At 34.6% G+C, this 22,193-nt stretch overlaps 3 protein-coding genes across 3 annotated transcripts; 1 reads left to right on the plus strand and 2 right to left on the minus strand.

Annotated features, from left to right (window-relative positions):
- Positions 1–219: 219 nt before the first annotated feature.
- LOC111714281 (uncharacterized) lies at positions 220–1,495 on the plus strand. The gene is made up of 2 exons (XM_023489350.1): positions 220–421; positions 611–1,495. Exons 1-2 carry the CDS (start codon positions 262–264, stop codon positions 1,459–1,461), a joined length of 1,011 nt encoding a protein of 336 aa, XP_023345118.1. The 5' UTR covers positions 220–261; the 3' UTR covers positions 1,462–1,495.
- Positions 1,496–6,525: 5,030 nt separating this feature from the next.
- On the minus strand, positions 6,526–13,696 carry LOC111714282 (uncharacterized). Its single transcript, XM_023489351.1, has 9 exons — positions 13,635–13,696; positions 10,745–10,783; positions 10,635–10,672; positions 10,510–10,576; positions 7,974–8,061; positions 7,765–7,843; positions 7,278–7,347; positions 7,117–7,224; positions 6,526–7,056 (listed from the first exon to the last, which is right to left on the minus strand). Exons 5-9 carry the CDS (start codon positions 8,035–8,037, stop codon positions 6,937–6,939), a joined length of 441 nt encoding a protein of 146 aa, XP_023345119.1. The 5' UTR covers positions 8,038–8,061; positions 10,510–10,576; positions 10,635–10,672; positions 10,745–10,783; positions 13,635–13,696; the 3' UTR covers positions 6,526–6,936.
- A 142-nt stretch (positions 13,697–13,838) lies between these two features.
- LOC111714279 (uncharacterized) lies at positions 13,839–16,185 on the minus strand. The gene is made up of 7 exons (XM_023489346.1): positions 16,142–16,185; positions 15,890–16,007; positions 14,719–14,941; positions 14,551–14,664; positions 14,183–14,292; positions 14,024–14,118; positions 13,839–13,964 (listed from the first exon to the last, which is right to left on the minus strand). Exons 3-7 carry the CDS (start codon positions 14,784–14,786, stop codon positions 13,839–13,841), a joined length of 513 nt encoding a protein of 170 aa, XP_023345114.1. The 5' UTR covers positions 14,787–14,941; positions 15,890–16,007; positions 16,142–16,185.
- Between the last annotated feature and the right edge of the window lie 6,008 nt (positions 16,186–22,193).

Here is a 22,193-nt window from a genome sequence, read left to right on the forward strand (position 1 = left end):
TATTTATCAAAATTAATTAATCAGTTTAGCTCCTTTGTTATAATTTATTCATCCGGTTTTTACGATTAAAAATTTCTTTTTGAACAGTTTTCTTTATCTTTAATTTTAATTCTACAGTTTTGATTAAGTTTCCCTTCTATCATTTCCTATCTCTTATTTATTTATTCCTTATTTCTTATTTCTTATTTATTTATTCCTTAGTCCTATTCTTAACTTTTATTATTCTTTCTTACCTCTTCTCTAATTTTATTCTTTTCAGCCATGCCTCCGGGTGTCCCTGACAGGACTGTTATCTCCAGTGCTACCTTTTACAACCCTGACGATCTCTCAGCAGAAGATTTTGTAGCGTTGTCCGTCAACTCGACAGCTGATTTCCCTACTGTGCTACTGAACAATATTAACTGGAACGGCGGCATCATAGGATGCTTATCTATTAATTAATAATTAGTTTCCGTTCATAAATTTATCCATAAATGAATCCTGTAAATCCACAATATGCTTAGAATGTCGTTTTTGTTAAATCTACTTATTGTAGCGTTGTCCGTCAACTCGACAGCTGATTTCCCTACTGTGCTACTGAACAATATTAACTGGAACGGCGGCATCATAGGATGCTTATCTATTACTCTCAGCCCGGACAACCTCAGAGTGGCTTCTGCCTCCTTTCACTTACTTGGTTCCCTTTGGACCGATAAGTCCTTCAGCACTGCCAACTACTGGACCACCTCTACTCCTACTCAGCTGGTCTTGACCATCGAGGACCTGTCTATATTCAAGTTCCCGCCAGGAGCTCTCTGTTCCGCTTACGTCAGCTCCTTGGACCTTGATTTCCGGTTCACTCAGGGTAACTCTAATGTTCCAGCAGCTCTCATGTCTCAAGCTGGTCTGTCAGAGTTCTGCCTAAGGGCTTTCTGTTATCCTACCTCTGACTCCTTTGCTAAGCTGGTTGTTCTACTTTTTCCGCTCTCTGAAACCCAACTAGCGGAGAACCCTCTCTACCTGGATCCTTACTTCCCTGGTATTCGCCTGTTTGACTCAGAGTTCTCCCTTTCTCCCCCCTCCTCGCAGTCCCCAATTGCTGCTCCTTGGGGCTTCCCCCTAGCTCCGGCTGTGTTCCCTGGAGCTAGCTGGGATGATGCGCCAGGCTTTCCTTCTGGCTTAAGAGTTAGAGTCGCCCTCAGTAAGCTCCTCAGAACGGCTATTAAACCTGATGTCAAGGCCAACCTTCTTACCTTTCAACAGAGGGTTGATGACCTACTAGAAAGAGGACCTGGAGCTCTACAAGTTAGGTTCCCCCTTCTTCTCTGGCCAGAGGCCTCTACTGTTCCTCCTACGGACCTTCCGTCTCAAGGTTGGGTTTCTTATTTTGTTTATTTCCTTAATTATTTCTTTTCCTTCTGCCCAACGTCCTTAGCTTTACAAATTCTAAGTCTTTTCCCTTGTACTTATTATATTTATTAATGTTGTTATCATTTATTATTGTGTCACCTACTTTACTAATATGATCCCAGGTCGATATTACAGTCTTATCCCAGGTGGATATCCACTCCCATATTCTTATCCCAGCTGGATTTTACTATCTTATCCCAGGTGGATACTACAGTCTTGTCCCAGGGGCATATCAATCCACCTATATATTATCCCAGGTGGATACTACAGTCTTATCCCAGGGGGATATCTATTTACCTATATATTATCCCAGGTGGATATTACATTCTTGTCCCGGATGGATATCGTTAACTATATATTATCGATTTTACAGTCTTATCCCAAGGGGATATCGACTCACCAATTTATTATCCCAGCTGGATATTACTATCTTATCCCAGGTGGATACCACAGTCTTATCCCAGGGAGATATCAATTTAACAATATTTTATCTCAGGTGGATATTACAATCTTTCCCAGATGGATATCGTTTTAACCATATATTATACCACAGTCTTATCCCAGGGAGATATCAATTTAACAATATTTTATCCCAGGTGGATATTACAATCTTTCCCAGATGGATATCGTTTTAACCATATATTATCCCAGGTGGATATCGAATTACCTATATATTATCCCAGGTGGATATTACAGTCATATCCCAGGTGGATATCATAACACCTATATATTATCCCAGGTGGATTTTACAGTCATATCCCAGGTGGATATCATAACACCTATATATTATCCCAGTCTTTCAATTATCCCAGATAGATATTACAGTCATATCCCATCATTATCCTACAGCTTTATTACAATTTATATCCTTTATGCATAACTATTTTGTTATCCTACTTCTCTGTTACAATTATATATATCCTTTAATGCATAACTATTTCTTTTTCTTACATTTCTTTTGATAATCTATTGCTCTTTCAGCTGCCAGCCTACCGACTTTTATCCCAGCCAAAATTACTGGTTCTTCTAAATATGGCCCAGCTGGACTTTTCTCTCCCTCTACATTTTCGCAATTTAACCTACAACCTGCTGTGGCCAGCTCTTTGAGCGCTTTAGCCAACCACTCACTATCTAAACAAACCTGGTCTTCCTACAAAACAGCAACAAAAATGCTTAAACTATGTTTTAAAGATCAGGACATTCCTTTCCCAATTCCTGAATCTTATATTATGACTTTTGTTTCATGGTTGAATGGCAGGAATCTCAGTGCTTCCACTATTAATTCTTACTTAGCTGGCCTTCGCCAATTGCACCTTACCAAAGGATTGCAAATTCCTAATATCAGATCTGATCTTGTAAACCAAATTCTCACTGGAAAGAAAAATGTTGATTTACTACACCCTGTGATTAAACCTACTCGCATCCCGGTTACTCCAACCATTCTTCGGATTGTAGATTGGTTCGGGCCAATCTAAATTTTGGGTAAATGTCAGGATTAAATTACTTTATCATCCCTTTCAGATCCAGAGTTACCCACAATGGATTAGACNAGGGCAAATTAAAACACTAAATAACTTATCAAAACCTAAAATCGAGTATTATATGTACATATTTTGACGTTCAAACTTGGAAATAATCTTAATATTTACAGGGTATACTCTGTTCATGAAAACGAGGCTAAGTCCATATCAAAGACGACATTGTTTTTTGAAGACGAAGTTAAGAATGCCGCGTCCACAAAGTATTATAAACAACGCACTGAGAGGGAAAATTCAAAATTCAAATCAAACAGTGCAATTCAGTCAGTTATTAATTAACTCAATAATTTTATCTTCATTATTAGTTCAGTTTTTGAAATGAATAACTAATGTATATAATTAATCGATTATTTTTCATGGACAATGACAAATTTTTACAATGCGTTAACTCTATGAAACCAGTGCAGAATGAAATAATTTACAGGTAAGCTGGGTCTGTCCTAGTGAACAAATTTTGGCCCCCCCCCCTCCCCCATCCTATCACTTTTGTACATGAGGAAATTAATATTAGTATTTATTTGTTAATATTTAGGGTTAGGTTAGGTTAAGATACTTTTTGGGCCGAGCGCTCCGGCCACGGATTAGGTTAGTTAAGACACTTTCTGGGCTGAGGGCTGTGGCTAGGACAGGCTAGGGGGCCGAGCGCTGCGGCCACATGGTCAATCATATCCATATCCATTTTAAAATTGAAATTTTTATTTTAACTGCATACTTAAATCAAGTTCAGTGTTTTATTTTAAAACTNCAAAAACTTTTACTATCATGAAAATAGTCGTCTTTACACAAGTGCAGACTAATCAATAGGGAATGTATTTTTTTTTGAAGGGAAGGGGTCAAGGCAACTGGAACTGTTACTTGTAGAGGCAGCAAATGGAGTAACCCCTGCTATTCAGGGCCTGAAAATATGTTCAGGGGTAATTACCCCTAGAATTCTAGGGGGGAGATTTAACACCAGGATTCTAGGGGGGGTATTTACCCCCAGGATTCTAGGGGGGGGGGTATTTACCCCCAGGATTCTAGGGGGGGTAAATAACCCCAATAACCCCCCTTATGTTACAGAGCTATCTTATTTAGCTTTATGGAGCTATTGACTTTGCAGAGCTATTAACTTGCGGAGCTATTAACTCGCGGAGCTATTAACTTTGCAGAGCTATGTATTGGGTTTAGCTGTGTTGAACTATATATTCTAGTCTGTTGATGTAGAGCTAGATATTTATAGCTAGCTATACAGAGTTAGATCTTAGTTAGATTAACCTTATTTAGCTTTGCGGAGCTATTAACTTTGCGGAGCTATGTATTGGGTTTAGCTATGCAGAATTATATATCCTTGCTTGTCTATGCTAAGATAGATATCTATAACTAGCTATTCAGAGTTGAATATATTTATCAGGCTATGTTATGTTAATAGTCTGATTTATGAATCGGTAAGAGTTGGGAGCTGCACTTGACCTAAGGTAGAAGATTATATTTGTATTATAATTCTTTCCAGATTACTACAAATGGCCGCTTAATAAATGAAGAACAGAAATTTTTGACCTTTATTTAAATGTGAATTCCAGAATTTTTAACGCCTGTTTTAATTGGTTGTTTTTAAAAACAATTCTTTAATTTATTTAAAATTTGGTAATGGTGATGGACCAAACCTCTGTAGATTAAAATAAGAAGATGGACAAAACTTTATAAATCAACAATAGATGGCATGAAAATCTGTGTAATGGGCATGGTAAACTGTGTTTGGTTTGGTAAGTGGGAGTTTTCTTCAATCAATACAGCCCTGTCCCTGCATGACATATAAGAAAACGATTCAGAATTAAACCGCTAGTTGTACCTAGTGGTTATGTTTCATATTTAGTTTTGTGTATTGAATTTCATAACACTTGAAATTATAAATAAAAAACCAAAATTGAATTGAAACTTTTTCGCCAACAGAAAAATTACGTTTCATTTTATTGCATGAAAAAGTGTTTCTAAAAGGAACAACTTGGTAAAAAGGAGGGGTATTAATAGGCCTAATATTCTGCTCAGTTTATTTTCTAACAAATTTTTTTAAGCAAACAATAAATATCTATTTTAGATATGATTAAAATAACTTTAATATTCTGTACATTCCTTTTCATTTTATTCTCTACCCAATCCTACCAATATCTATTATAAACCAAATTAAAATATATAGTTTAAACATTTTTGTTAAATCTTTAATTTTATAACATATAAGTGTATGTTTTATTTTAAGGATCCTAAAGAAGAAATTTGAAAAAGTAGATGCATAGTTCATTAAAATAAATAAAGATTTATCACAAATGTTTAAACTATATATTTTAATTTGTTATAATCTAATTTAATTTATTTATTTTATAAAAGCCTCAGTTGTGGACATTTCTATTACTTTTAAGTTTCTACATATGTTTCTCCTTGAGAGGATGGACAAATACTGATCTATTCGAAGCCTTGCCGATACATGAAATAACGGTTAATATATCTGATATCGTTAATTTAGTCTACTCTGTCGGATTTACTACTACAGCAGTGTATTCATCGTATCTGCGACAGGTTACTATGGGGGGGAAAATTTTGTAAATACTACAGCGGTTCAGAATTTCCGAAGTCGTATATACGACAGATGTACTATGGCGGGGAAAATTTTGTATATATACTACAGCGGTTGAGAATTTCCGAAGTCGTATATACGACAATTATACTATGGCGGGGAAAATTTTGTTTCTACTACAGAGGTTCAGAATTCCCCGCCATCGAAACTGCGACAATTGCACTATAGCGGGGACATATAGTATATACTATTGCGGTACAGTATACCCCCCGCCATCGCATTTACGATGGCAGAAAACCAACTCTGGCGAAGATTTAATGTTAGCTGGGCCGCTATAATTATTTCTGAGAATTAACCCATTAGTGATGAGACAAATAATTCTTTCTGATCTTGCTGAAATTCACAGGGTTAACTCATTATACTGTCCATAGAGTGTAGATCTATAGTTTCAATTTTTTTTCAATGAAGGGTTGTGGAGATACAAAACCCAGCACATTTTGTCCGTCTCGGCATCGGTCAAAATTGACCGGGTCAATTTTGACCGTCTGCAGCAGGAAGCAGTCAATTTTGTCCGTCTCGGCTATGTAGGAAGGATCTGGAATAAAACGAGACGACATTTGGTTTAAAAATGAAGGCGCTAAAAAATAAAAACCTTACCCAGTCAAAATTGACCGTCCCGTCACTAATGGGTTAATATGTACTTTTTTATTACGGAATTGTTTCGTATTACATAATTTCGCGCAATTACGCATTAATTACGCGAAACTAGAATTTCTTTTGTAAACGTAATAAACGCGTAATTACGCGTTATGCTCCTGCTTAAGTGAAAGAAAGTGTTACGTGTAATTACTGGAAACCCTACAAGGTGAACACAGGTTCCCTAAAAAAAATTTTTGTGAGGGGGCAGTTTTTACCCTCCTTAAATATTTTTTTTATTTTTGGGTAAACCCCGTCTTGAAAGAGTCCTGTACAAACCAGCAGGACGTTCTAGAAGACGTCAGTCAGTAAGAGAAATTTTTTTTGGGGGGGATTTTTTATTGGGGGGGGGGGAATACATAACCGTTTTTTAAATACACGACAGGGTCTAGATGTCCTGAAAAGACATACCAAGATGACGTCCTGAGCCAACGGGTGGGGTGGGGGGTGGATAACAGCCAAACATACTCACGATAATAAATACGGACGAACATAAGAGACCCCCTGCTCGGAACTTTCACATGTGTAACATGATACCAAGCGAATTGAACAGGGACGGATTCATGGTTGTAACAGTCTAAAAACCACTTGACTCTTAAGTAGAGATACAAGGTCTGGTTGGCGTTCGTTATTCTGTCGTGCGAGTCGTTTTACAACCCCTTTACAGGATCAAAGGTTCCTTACGGGTAATGGTTTGCAATTTTAATTGATGTTTGTGTGTTTTTAATTTGTTAGAAACACACAAAGATAAAGTTGTGTCTGAAGTCAGTGTGAATTAGATATACGTTTTTGAGAAGCATTAGTTGTTACAATTATACAACTTACTTCCACAAAGAAAACTAGATTTTCAAAACCTTTTTCTGAAATTATCTCGAGTAAATCTTCCTAAAAATTTATTACTGTGTAAAATTTTCAAAAACAAAACAGAACAAAATTAGGATGTACCGTAGAGTTTACAAAAATTGCAGTGTTCATAATTTTCATAATGTCAGGATTAGGAGATGCCATCATAAAATCATAATTGACATTATACTCTGGGTCCCAAATAAGGGTCTAAAAATGCACGGAAGTGAGTATAATTTTTATGTTGGATTAAAAGAAGTTACCATTTCTCTCTCTGCAATTTGAGCTGATGAGTCCATAAAGGTTTCCCAAGATGGAGATAGTAATATTGCTCTGAATGAAAGTCAACTACCATTTCGAATAGAGTCACTGTCATTAGCAGTTTGAAACAGTTCCCTCTTAATTTCAATGATATACTTCATTCTAAGTGCTCCATTGAATAATTAAGGATGTGGGATTTCATTCGCAATGAAAATTCAAAATATTTTTTTCATTGTGTAACACTTTTGCAAAAACAAGCAATAGAACAGTCATAACTTAAGAAGTTTTTAGTTAAAAGTTGAGGTGGAGATGGTTGGAGGGGTGATATTTCGCAAAAATATGGTCATAAGGGACACTTTAAATGCATGGATTCAAAGAAATAAAGTTCTAGCCACAAGTTTAGTTCCTTTACCCATTGCTTTGCTTTCTAACTTACCCCCCAAAAAGGAGACAATATTTCATTTTTTTGATAATGATAATGATACTTACCTGAGTGTGCTGTTAAATCCCAGAGATATAATTGTAGAGGCAAATGCCCAGGTCATCAGCATTATACTTCCAGAGTATACTAAATTAACACAAGATTTTGCAAATTTTTGCATTTAATTGTTGATACACTCATACAAATATCTAATTAAATAATATTTTTTGTTAATTTAAAATTGAGAAAGATCAGTATTTCAGTGGTGAGTAGAGACCTCTTTTTTGCGTAAAAAGGAACCAGTCGGGCATGGCTTCAGCATTCAGCAATGAAAAGGGCATCAGAACAACTATTATTCGGTCTGGCTGGAAAAAAAAGAATAATGTTACACCAACACTTAAAAACAATTCTTTGTGATTAAGTTTTACCTGAACTTAAAATGTTAATTAATTATGATATAATTATAAAAAAAAACACAAAACATTTAGTTTTGTTTAAAAGATATTTTGTATAGTTAAAACAAATGCCAAAGGATCGAGAGACTAGCCAGGTATGGTAGATTTAGTTAACGCCAATGGAGGCAGCAATTAAGAAAATGGTCAAAATTGGAAATTCCCGATATACCTAGGAATCTGAAGAATTCCCAAAATGCTTGGGAATAGTGGGAAATTCCACAAATACCCGGCAATCTGAGGAATTCCCCAAATTTATTTTTCAATTATAGAAAATTTCTCAAATGCCTAGCTTTTTATGAAATTTCCCAAATACCCAGACATTTTGGGAATTCCCCAAATATCCAGTCATTCAAGAAATTTCCAAATCTCAATAAAATACCACCCTGAAATTCCACAAGGAATTTGGGAAAATTTCAGGAATACCTCAAATGCCTGGGAATCTGGGAAATTCCCCAAATGCCTAAGAATTTGCCTAATTCCCCAAATACCAGGGAATCTGACTAATTCCCCAAGTACCTGGGAATCAGGGGAATTCCCCAAATTCTCTAGAAAATCTGAGGGCAGTTTATTTTTCAATCTATATATAAATTTGGCTTGTCTGTCTGTCTGTCTGTTTGTTTGTATCCAATAAATGTCAAAACGGCTGAACCGATCGGGCCAAAATTTTTTGTGGGACATCTAGGGACTCCAGGGAAGGTTTATGAATCATCAAAATTTCAAATATTTGTCTCCATCAAAATTCGATCGTCATTAAATTTTTAAAAATTTTGAAAATCCGCGAAATTTTTTGTGAAAATCCGCGAATTATTTTTGTTTTGTTTTACGATGTACACAAAGAGAACATGTTCACAATTAATTTAGGAGATGGCCACGAAGCGCCCTCTAAGACTAGAAAGAAGGGCGCGAAGCGCCTTGAATTTCTAGTTATAGTAAATTTCTCAAATGCCTCACTGATGTTATTTATGAAATTTGCCAAAAACCCAGACATTTGGGGAATTTCCCAAATATCCAGTAATTTGAGAAATTTCCAAAATCTTAAAATTTGTGAAATTTTGGGAATTCCCCAAATGCCTGGGAATCTGGGAAATTCTCCAAATTTCTGGGAATCTGGCAAATTCACCAAATTCCTTTATAATCACTGTCACGTCACGCAGAAATGAGACATTTTACAATGTGTAATTTCATAATAAGAGTAAACAACGTCTCTGTCAAATTTCACCAGATGGGATGATTAATTAAGAGGTGTCCATAGAAGTATAATTTTTGTTTCACAATTATTGAATAAAAATTGTTACAAAATATGTAAAGAATATTTTACTGAAAACCAATGGCATAAATAGGAACAGGTTAAGAAAAAAAGAACTCATCATTGGAAATATGTTATTTTAGATCATTTCACAAGGTTGATTCAAAGACAATTTTTAAAGAAATCTGTAAAGAATATTGTAGAAACAGTAAAAAAATGATGATAAAGAAATAATTCTTTAAGAAATGTGATCCTAATCAGCAAATTAGTTTGAAGAGTAATTGTTGTTATATTTTCCATCCAGGTTATTAAATAATCGTAAAACACAATTCTTTTCCATCCAGCTCTTAACCCTATCCCTGCTGGGGTACTTGAAAACTAGGATATGCTGGGGGGGTGAATTTGACCCCCCCCCCCTCTAAATCCCATGTTTTATTTCCAAATATGACAAATTATACATCATTAGAAAGCTTTTGTGCTCTACTTTTAGAATCTGCAAAAAAATTTGCAAATTTGCAAAAATTGAATTTTTTATCGCAAATCCAGTTATATAGTAAAAATGTTTGCAAAAAAATTTGTCCAAAAGATGAAAAATTATACATTTTGACCATGCCATTTTAAATATGCAAAAATTTTTGCAAAATTTTAAATAACCTGATTTTTAATCAAGAAAAACTAAAAATGTGCAAATTTCCTTTGACAGGTTGTTTGTAAAAAATTTGCAATTTTTTTCGCAAAACTTGTGCAATCCGTTTCCTTATGTCATGGGCTTTCCAAAAAGCTAAATTTTATCAAAATCTGACAAGTGAAAGTGGGTCAAAACAAAGATTTAGTTTGTTACAGGCAAAAGCAGTCATTCAGGCAGTGTGCCTGAGGACTCAGGCAGTTAGTATTAAAGCCCGGTCTAAGGCCTAAAGGGAGGGCTTTGGGTTTGTAAGAAAAGTCAAAAAATTTCAACAGCCTCACACCAATACTTTTTGAGCAGCAGGAATAGGGTTAATTATTCTTTCTGGTGAGATTTTACAAAAGAGTTTTTTGTTCTTACTCAGAAAACATACACCAAAAACGACTAATTGGTATAAAATGGATCCTAAAATTTGGCTTTGACCAACCTGCTTAAAACCAAGACTTTTTAAAATATCAGAAACAACTAACACAACCAGACTGGCCAAGGTTAAACTTAATTTGAAATAGGATTAGATTATTTGTTATTTTCTAAAAATTTTCAGGAAATTACCTTACAAGAATTGCAATCCACGTATACAGATCAAACACCTTTTTAAATAAATTTTTCTGTTTCTCTGCATTCTTAAATTTCAATGTTTCATATACATTTTAAATACTTACTTTGAAAATATTGTAAGTAGCAGATATTTTCTCTGGATACTAAAAAGACAAAAATTATCTAGGGATATACTGCGAAAAAAGCTCTGCTACCAAAATGAATAAATCTATCACAGGGTTATTACAGTTAAAATCATTCTGTTCCATTCTAGAACGAAGGCCTCTAGCTAGAATGTTCCTTTCTTGTTCCTTTTTTTCCCAATTGTTTCGTTCTTGTTCCGTTCCATCCAATTTTGTTCTCAGTCAAAGAACCATCATCCCGTTCTCTTCTGTTCTTGGTGTTCTTAGTCAAAAAACCATTCCTTCCCCTGTTCTGTTCTTAGTCAAGAAGATAGAAGGTGGGGCGGAGGGCAGGCTTGTAGCCAGGATATTACCAAGGGGGGTGCAACATGGTGCACTGATTTTATCATTTTTTTTTTAACAATGCTTGGTAATGGTTTGTGTTTACAGTGGTATATGGTTGTTTTTATTACATTGTCAATGCACACTAAAGACTAACCTTTTAACAAGTGCATTTGAGCTTTAAAGGGTTACATATTAGTGTCTGAAACTTTTAAGTTTACATATACAATATACATAAAAAATAAATGAATGCTACTTTAGCTTAAGGAACAAATGCATTATTTTAAATCAATGCTTCTTGTCCCTTGGCCTCATCATGATAATATTAAGATGAATAAAAAATAATACTAATTTCTAATATTTTGTTTAAAAAGAGTTTATTATTGACATTGAGATGCTGAGAAATTCTTACTCGGACTATATAATTGATTACTAGATTTTGGAAAATTATGAGAAACCATTTCTTTTATATGGGACTAGGGGGGTGCAAATTTGTCATTGCACCCCCCTTTCAGACATAAGGGGGATGCACCTGACCCCCTGGCCATGGGCCTGATGGGGGGGGGGGGATCCCCTCCCTCACAAGAGAAGGAGGCTGGGAAGGTTTAGAGTGGAGGGGGGGATAAAAAAAATCTCTTAATTATTTTTAGATGATTTAGAACGAATTCCTAATTTTAAATGCGTTCCTGACTTAAAATGTGTTCTTGATAATAACAGGTTCCTGATTCAAAGCGTTCTTTTTAAGCAATTTCAGTTTAGTTCCTTTAAGTTCTTTTACTAATGGTTTCAATATTTTTAAGAACAATAATAGCAAAGTGTTAATAACCCTGATCCTATATAGGATCATTAGCGGGATCTGTCAAGACCTTCTTAATCTTGGCAAGCTTGGATCCCATCCTCAGGAGGAAGGTCAAACCCTCTGATAATACCTTATCTTCCGGGGCTTGTTGAAATCACCGCTGTTCTTCCAGATACCTCATCATCCTCTGGACCTGTAAGAACAAGACCTCCAATATCTCCTCCCTTGTGTTATGGGGGAACTCAGGCAGCTGTGTTCCATGATGTTCAGGAGGATCCCAGATACTAGGGAGGTGGGGCGGAGTAAGTGCCCATTCATTAAATGGCTGAGGGGTCAGTCTCCAAAGTTGGGATACTTCCGTCCTCAGGCTCACTCTTGTCCTCGGAGGCTGGGGCTGTAACTATAGGAGCCAGGCAGCTCTTTAATGGAGGCAGATCTAAGGGATCTATCTCATCTTCATCATCATCTTCAGAGCTCTCAAGGTAGACTAGCTTCCTAATTACTGGTCTCTCTTTGCTCATTTTCAAGGGGACTCACCCTAACTCTAAATAATCTGTGCACTGTATAAAGCACAGGACCCAGAGTGGTAATGTGAAGGAGACTTGTGTCTACTGCTACTGCTTGGGTTGCACTGCCTCATATCTAGATCCCTCAGTGTATTTCAGGGACTGTTTACCCTTTTCTGAATCAGTCCTGAATAAGGACTACCCACATGCTAAAATCTGGCATCAGAAATATATTAAAAAACTCATTAAAATTTAGAGCTCTAAATGAATGAAGAAAATTAAAGAAAACAAATCTACTTTAATCTGAAATATGATATTATTTTAACTAAATTTCATCATTTTGCATTTAAATGCTTGAAGTAAAAAAAAGTAAGGAGAAAATCTAAGCAACATCTAAAGTTTCAATGTAACCTTCCATTCCATCAAATTTTATTCTATAGTAATAAAGAAACTTGCTCACAGAAACTTAATAATTGAATATACTTCAACTATATGTACACAAATATTACAAATAAGATAAGGTATACAAAAACACAGAGAGGTTGGAAAAACAGTGAACACTTAGCGGGATCATCCGCCAATTCTGGCAGAGGCATAAGAGCTTCGACCATCTTTCCTAAATGCTTGCTGATGAATAGATTTCCCTGCCTTACAAAATGGCAGAGATGGTATGTAGATAGTGTCAGATATATTTTATATCTCCCTCCTACACAGGACGAAAGGTAGAATTTCCAGAAAAATATTCTATAGAAACTCTCATGAATTTCTCCGGCAAATATTTCTGAGAAATTCTCAGGAATTTCTTGAGACTCTCACTTTATCACAAGAATATTTTGGGGGCAAATTTTTAAAATTAGGGGCACTATTTTCAATTTGGTATAAAATTGTGTGGAGGAATTTTTTAATCTTTATTTTGGGGGGCAAATTTTTCAATTTGGGGGCATTCTTTTTCATTGGGGGGAAAATTTGTGTGGGAAAAAATCTTTAATCTTTATATTTGGGGGGAATCTTAACTTTGGTGGGCCATTAATTCAGTTTGGGCAATTTTGCATGTGGGAAATCTGAAATTTCTTTTTTGGGGCAAATATTTTTTATTCAGAATCATTTTTTTAAAACAATATTCTTTTTAAATAACCATTTCTTAAAACAATTGTTTTAAATACATCATCAATTGTAAAGGTTCAAATATGCAATTCTTTACTGAAAAGAAAGGCATACACTTTCATCTAAGGGGAAGCCTTAATACCTTTGTTTTCCAGCCAGTAGTTGAACCTTCAAATAAAGGAGAAGACCCATCAATAATTGCTGATCTTTAGTGTAGGAGGGTTTTAAAATCAAAATTTAATTTCAAAATTTACTCAAGCAATGTGAGAACTCTATATTATATTAAGTTGACAAAAAAAAAATTTGATGGTTTGTCATCAAAATTATCTTTAGGTTTATCACATGGCTAAAGAATGCTCACAGCTAAAAAGACTAACCAATGAAAATCTTGTAGAAAATATAATAAAACCAATTGCCTTTCATATGTGTATCCAATGCAAGAAACACCAACATCTGCTTTACCATAGCCAACCTATAGAAAAACATAAGAAAATATTTATTTTTTTCTTATTATTATTATTTCAGAATTACCATTCCTACAACTCCTGTCCACTTCCCTGTTTCCTCATCAATATGTCCCCAGGTATCATTACCATTGATAAAGATAGTTTGCAACTCATGTGTTTCTATAAGTGTTATAATTTATAATTTTAAATTTTCTTTGCATTTTTATTAAAAAATTTAGCTCACCGATAAATGGTATCAAATAATAACCTTCATAGGTTTCTTTGTCAATGCGAAAGTGATCTGATGTGAAGTTATCATACCAAAAACACCAACTGTAATCATTATACCCAACTCTGCAATTATTCAAATTTTTAAAGAATACAAATAGTGATTAAATAACTAAGAAAGAAATATTTCTTGTCTTGAATGGCATTGAATTCCATCGCTTATACAGATCTACAGATTTAGTTTAATTCTTCAAACATGCAAAATTAACATTACTCAGCCCACAAATGTTTGAGACCTCTGCTCTGATCAATAAAATCTAAACTTAAATCATACTTTTTCTAACATTATAAAATTTATAATTTATTACACTATAAGTTGATGACCTGAATGTTTGGTTAAAGAATGAGTCAGGTTCTCTTGTAATAGGTTCTCCTCTGTAAACAACAGTAGAGTAATAGGTTGACCAGAGACCTTCAAACTTCTGCTTATGTATATCCCTGTAATCAATGGGATTCCTAGATTGCAGTACCAATGGTTTAAGATTCACTTACCAATAAGTAAAGGCAAGTGGACATTTTGTAATTATCATAAAGCGTGATAACTCTAAACAGATAACCATTTTAAATTGAATATTACAGCAATTTTAAAATCCTAAAAAATGAATTTAAATTTTTTTTTCCCTAAAGGATTCGAATGGTGAGCCAAATTATCTTGCAGAAGAATGAAAAGTGTTAGGGGATAGTTCAAGTTTACAACTTGATTACGCACTTCAACCTAAAAGAACATTAAAATGATTGAGGTGAATTGTCCATATTGTTATTGATTATTATTCACATTCAACAAAAAAAAGTAAATAAATTTATTTGTTAGATCTTATTAAAGAATTAAAATCCCATTTTACTTTTAAAGGGAGTGTTCGCGAAAAATTAAAGGGGGTATAGGCTTAATGCGATAAAAAAACCGGTTTTGATCGCTTCTAATCTTACTTCTATCTATTGTGTCTGTAAGGAGAAAATTGTTAAAGACGTCTCATACCGAATAACTTAGTGTCCATACAAATTGAGAAAATTGCAACATACGACTTAGACCATAAAAAATCAATTTAATTTCAAACAAATCATTCAGATATTACATTTACAACCTATAGTCATCGATTATCTTTCGCCACATTTGTACATAGTTGATTTTTTATACTAGTTTTAATTTTGTTTTTTAAAATAATATTTAGCTTACAACTTGTTTTCGAACATTCCAGGAAAATATGAAAATGTCGTCTTCATTACCAAAAATCCTCAAAACAGGAATAAATGTTTTTATGAGTAACTCTCAGATCATAACAATTAAAACATATTAAAAAAAATCAACTATATACAAATGAGGCGAAAGATAATCGATGACTTTAGGTTGTAATATCTGAATGATTTGTTTGAAATTAAATTGATTTTTTTACGGTCTAAGTCGTATGTTGCAATTTTCTCAATTTGTATAACGCTAAGTTATTCGGTATGAGACGTTTTTAACAATTTTCTCCTTATAGACGCAACAGATATAAGTAAGATTAGTAGCGATAAAAAGCACTTTTTTATCTCATTAAGCCTATACCCCCTTTCATTTTTCGCGAACACTCCCTTTAAGTGCTAAAAAAGGCACACCAAATATCAGATTCATTTCATGCAGTTTTTTAAAATAACAATTGTGGGTAACAGTTATTGATACAAATACCTCATTTGATATGATTATAATACACTTGGTGAATTCTATGGCTGGTTTGAAAATTTCAAGATCTGTCACATTCTTTAGAATTAATTGTAGATCTCCATCACTCACTACATTTTCAACCCTGAAAAAGAGTTTACTTTTGTTTTTTCTATTTAGAAAAGTCACTTTACATTTTCATTAATATTTCCATTCTTGGGGAAATGTTCATAAAATTATGAAACACAATTTGTTATGATTAAAATTAAAAAAACTTACCCCACATACATTGTTACACAAGATGCAGTTCCCTTCACTCTTCTACAGATAATTATCAAACTCATAAAAAAAATTATGAATACTTACACATGTAATGCATCTAAATCTAGGTTTATAACAGATTTTGGAATTTCTAACTTCATGGGAAAGTGTAGAAACTGGCTTTATCGATCGGGCTAAAGGTCGATTGGACAAGTCTATACTAAGAAATAACCTTAGAATAAAAAAAAATAAATTAAAAAAAAATAGGAAAAAAGGGAAAAGAGGGAATTCATTTTCACTGGAGGGGTTTGAAAAAATGCTTTTTACAATTTAAAACTTTACCCAGGGTGATTTACATTCCACTGGAGGGATTCAGATATCTTTCCAGGGGGTAATAATTCCACTGGAGGGATTCAGTTATCCTTCCTAGGCGTTTGTAATTCCACTGGAGGGATTGAGATGTCTTTCCTAGGGGTTCATAATTCCACTGGAGGGATTCATATATCTTTCCTGGGGGTTTATAATTCCACTGGAGGGATTCAGAAATCTTTCTAGGGGGTTTATAATTCCACTGGAGGGATAACTGAATCCCTCCAGTAGAATCATAAACCCCTAGGATGGATTTCTGAATCCCTCCAGTAGAATTATAAACCCCCTGAAAGGATATCTGAATCCCTCCAGTGGAATTATAATCCCCTTGGAAAGATATCTGAATCCCACCAGTGGAATTATAAACCCCTTGGAAAGATATCTGAATCCCTCCAGTCGAATTATAAACCCCGAGGAAGGATAACTGAATCCTTCCAGTGGAATTATCAACCCATAGGAAGGATATCTGAATCCCTCAAGTTGAATTATAAACCCCTAGGATGGATAACTGAATCCCTCCAGTGGAATTATAAACCCCTAGGAAAGATATCTGAATCCCTCCAGTGGAATTATAAACCCCTTGGAAGGATAACTGAATCCCTCCAGTGGAATCATAACCCCCCAGGAAGGACTGAATCCCTCCAGTGGAATTATAAACCCCTTGGAAGGATAACTGAATCCCTCCAGTGGAATCATAACCCCCCAGGAAGGATATCTGAATCCCTCCTGTGGAATTATAACCCCCCTGGAAAGATATCTGAATCCATCCAGTGGAATATAATTCATCCTGCTTAAAGTTTTGAATTTTAAAAAGCATTTTTTTAAACACCTCCAGTGAAAATAAAATCCCTCCGGTGGTCTCCAGTAGAATCAAAATCTTACTATGAACTTCTTTGAGTCGAAAAAATACAAATTTACATATAATTTGATAATCCTTGAAATCCAGTGAATAATATTCCATTTATTCTCCTCCTCTTCCATCGTACATCCAGCCAATATTGTGTCAAGGTTGAATAGGAGAGCTAGAAGCGATAGGACCTTCCGAAACTTCATCCTGCCAGCTTAATCTAAGTGTAAAATTATATATTAAAATAGCAATCTATCAGCTCAAAGCAAAGGATGAATAATGATAAATTTGTGGTCATAACTGTACAGCATAATTACAAACTAGGTTTTCTATTTTCAATTTTTTTTTTACATGAAAGATGAAAGATTTTAAAAAATTGGGGTTTAACATGAACTATATTATCAAACTGATAGTAATACACTCCACTGCAGTAAAAGTATAAGAAAATGTTTTCTTTTGACAAAGAATGCAAGTTTCAATCTGCATATGTATCTATTTGCAATCTACCAAAAACATAATCAAGATTATAAAGTTTAAAGAGCTTTATGATTTTTAATGATTATCATCCGAAACTCTTTTCAAATGGGTATTTTTAAACAAACTTTTTTTATCTGCTTTTTAAATCAAATCGACATTTACCATACATAAACAGAAATTCAGATTAAGATATTAGATATTGAGGTCCTAAATAAACTTTCCATCGCCACAAGGGGGCCCCCTTTTGAAATATTATCCAAATAGTTTAAAGTTTTGTTAAAAATAAAGTTTGAAATAAAAAAACTTTAATATACAAGTATTATATCCCTTTTTATTTACCATTATTTTCGGCTTGCATGGTTTAAAAGAAGGGTTAATTTTACCAATTCCAATTCCATGATATTTATTTATAAAATACAGTATGCATCTAGCTTTCAGAGGAGAAACAACTGGCTTTGGCTCTTCAAAGAGTACTCAGAGATACAGTGTGAGAGAGAGAAAATGGCAAACTAGAAAAACTTTAGCCAGGGTTGTATAGGGGGGTATACACCCCTGCACACAAATGAAAAACAAACAACAGAACTACAAGAAATATTGAAGGCTGCAATCTTTTAACGCTGTATTAACCTGGAGAATGGTAGTTTTATACCTAGCTGGATCAAGTATTGCTACTTGCTGTTTTAACTATACTCCTTAAGAACAAGCCTGGTTAACTGTTATTATTATCTGAACTCATTGAAAAGACCTTAATTCTTTCGATTGAATCTGGTTCTATATGTGTAAGCATCAAAGGAGTTCAGAACAGTCAGGTTCTTAATGATCTCTCTCCAGTTTCTTGTGGCTGGACAGAACCCTGTGTGGAATAACATGGCATTACGTACACCCTACTCGTAAAAATAGAAAATAATATTGCAGAAAGGGTGGGGGGGGGGTTTATCTCCTCCCCTTATACCCTTCCCCTTCCCTATTGCCAGAAACAAGGAAAATGGAAACATAGAAAGTAGAATCTTGATAGGTTGAGCACCATGCACTGTGATACCAGTTTATCTCTGCCGGTTGCAAGGATAAGATTGCCGTAGACGAGGCCGTATTCTGAAGCACTGTGTCTTGGATGAACTTTCAAGAATCAAGATTTTTTGTTGAAAATAGCCACTCCTTTTCGAACTTTTCTTATCCCATTTGTCATTTTTAAGGCGGAATTATGACACAATGAATATCCTCGTAATTTTCAAACCCTGCTTGGGGCAGTGACTTTTTTCAACCTGCAAGGATATTGAGGAAATTGTGTTTGAAGTTAACCTTAAACACCTAATATATAGTATGAATCAAGAGATTAGAATATTTAGATCATAAGAGAAGAACAGGAAATAGATGTATGATTAGATAAAAAAGATACAACGATCGGAGAAAAAAATTCACTGCTCTTTTCAAATTTTGTGAAAAAAATTAAAATTAAAAATAAATTGTTAACAGAAAATTATAAGATACAATGTATTACCTAACTAAAGCAAGTTCTAATCTTGTCTGCCTTCCTTCCAGTAATTAATCAAGAAGATAACTTAGGTAAAAGTTTGCCTAATTGAGATTTATTAACCCTATTCCTGCTGGGGGGGGGGTCAATTTGACCCCCCCCCTGTAGTTTTTTTTACATAACTTAAAATAATGCATGTGTTTGAACTACAGGAAATGACGTTATAATCATGGTAGTTAGAATGAACAATAGTTCAAACGATCAATTATAGTTCAAATGATCTTATATAGTTCAAACCCGGCAGCTTGGTTCAAATGCAGTTCACCAATTAAAAAACTGATGATTTTCAAAGAAAACGTTGAAATGAGCAAATATTTTGAACTACTGGATGTGACGTCATATTAGTAGTTTAAACGATCAATGGTTCAAATGGCCCAAAATGGCAGTATAGTTCAACTGTCTTCAAACGATTACGAAAATCTGCACCGATAATGATAATTGATCTTATTTGTTCATAGAGATGTCTGAATGTCGTCTTATAAGATTCTGCTCATTGTGTCGGTAATGTTACATCGTCTATACGCAACATCCCCTCTACTGAACTTATGACCTACAAACTTTCCGACCTACTGCAATATCGTACCTATGTCAGCTGTTTACTTTTGTATTATTTGAGGGTTAGGTTAGGTTAACACAATTTCTGGGACGAGTGTGCGCGGCCAGCTGACCTAGGGTAAAGGGGGCCGAGTGCCGTGGCTAAGACAGGCTAGGGGGCCGGGTGCTGAGGCCATAAGTCATACAGCAGCTTTAAAACCACGTGCTAGTAGATTGGACGTGCAAGTTTAGCGGATTTGGCGTAGGTCAGAAGTGGAATATAGCGGAATTGCGTAGGTCTAAATGTACCCATCATATTGTATCTTCTCAAAATCAGCTGATCTGTACCGGTTTCATTTTTTAAGATAATTAAGTTTGTAAACAAAATCGAAAATAATTTGGGTGTTCTGGGGCGGCATAGGTGGGGGGGGAGGGTGCCAAACATCTCTAGGAAATTATGCCAACATTTGTCGATACAGCTTGTAGAAGTGTTGTTGATCATTTTGGTTCGTTTTTATTCTATATGCGTTGCTTTGTCTGTCTGTCTGTATTCTCTGTAACCAATAACGTCAAAACGGCTGAACCTCGACAGGCCCTAATTTTGTGTTGGACCTCATGTGATCCGGCAGGGAAGGTTTATGGATGATGGAATTTTTTAAAAATTGCCTCCATTCAAATTCTATTTTTGAAAATTTTGAAAATTCATAAATTTTTTTTAATCTGCAAAACTTTTTGTTTGTTTTTGTTTTACAATTGACATAAAGAAGATGGGCTCAAAGCGCCCTAAAAGCCTAGTAAAATATAAAAACACTCTGTTTGAGCTTGCTTCAATTGTTGTACAATTTGCAGTTTCTTTCTCCAAAAACAGAAATAAATCCAAACATAATCGTTGTATGACGTTCGATTTTGCAACATTATTTGCTCGTTTTTGTGTCAAAATTTGAAAAGTGTCAGAAATCCAAATGATTAGAACAAACAGTTTTGCTAACAACACTATAAATGTTGTTATTTCTAACCTCTCCGTCTTAAACCCCAGTTAAAATCTGATTAATCAACTGAATTATGCTCTAACGAACTTTTACAATTTTTCAAAACGTTTTTTTTTAAATTTTAGATAGAATATCAGAGATGATTAAAGAAGAAATAGATAAAGATTACTCAAAAAAAGATATTTTTTATCAAGAAAGATATCATTCCTCCTCGATATTTACGAGCCTCCTTCTCAAAAATTGGGGACATCCCCCCCCCCCTTCCCGTGAATATTGGTGTGGAGTCCCCTCTCTTTAAAAAATGCAGGTCAAGACTATAGAGAAATTTCTAGGCCCTTATATTTGATATTGAACATTGGTTTATACAAAAGTTTTGTTCGAAGAAAACTTGGATCAAGGATTGGATCCTCTAGCCTTGATCCTGTAGACTAGATCTATTGTGGTTATTGTGAGTAGCTATTAGAGAAAATCATTTGAGAGCAAACTTGTAATGATTGTGACCACGTGGCAACATAAAACAATCTTTTGGAATAAATATGTTGAAAATAAACATACAAAAGTAAGATACGATTGTAATGATTGTGGCTTCGTAGAAACCAGAGCTGATTACATGAAGAAAAAAAACCAGCTGAAGGGCCCGCGGAATTTATTTCAGCCTATGTGACCCCAGGATACCAATGGGTTTCCTCCAAAAATTTCTGGCAATTCTGTCCAGTCGTTTGGCCAGCCATAGCTTACATATATATTTATATATATATATAATTAATAAATATTTATTAGATTAATATTTATATATCATATGTAAATTTAGCTTGTCTGGGAGTCTGTTTGTTTGTATCCAATAAACGTCAAAACGGCTGAACCGATCAGGCCCAAATTTTGTGTGGGAACTCTCGTGGCCCCAGGGAAGGTTTATAGCCAATCAGACTTTAAACATGTAATCTTAAAATATTTTTATCCTTATAGTTTTGTAAAATTTTAATATTGCGCAAAAAAATATTATAAAATCGGCAAATTAAAAAAAAATTATTCTGTATAAAGAGAAGATGCTCACAGATAAAGCCACAATTTAAAGTGGAACAAGAAGATGGGCGCGAAGCGACCTAAAAGCCTAGTGTATACATAATAATGAGCGCAGATATACACCAAGAAATATCCTCGTTCTAAATGTTCATATGCTGCAACTAATGCAGGGATTTGAAGTGACGCACGTTTTAAGAGTAAGCACATAGGAGAGAATTAGTCTGAGTCTGAGTCTTAGTCTGAGAATTAGCAATGAAATTAAACACAAAGAAGCAAGAGATCCTTCTTTTCAATGTGAGT

This window comes from Eurytemora carolleeae, unplaced genomic scaffold (assembly GCF_000591075.1).
Source record: "Eurytemora carolleeae unplaced genomic scaffold, Eaff_2.0 scaffold1506, whole genome shotgun sequence".
Taxonomy (NCBI): Eukaryota; Metazoa; Arthropoda; class Copepoda; order Calanoida; family Temoridae; genus Eurytemora; species Eurytemora carolleeae.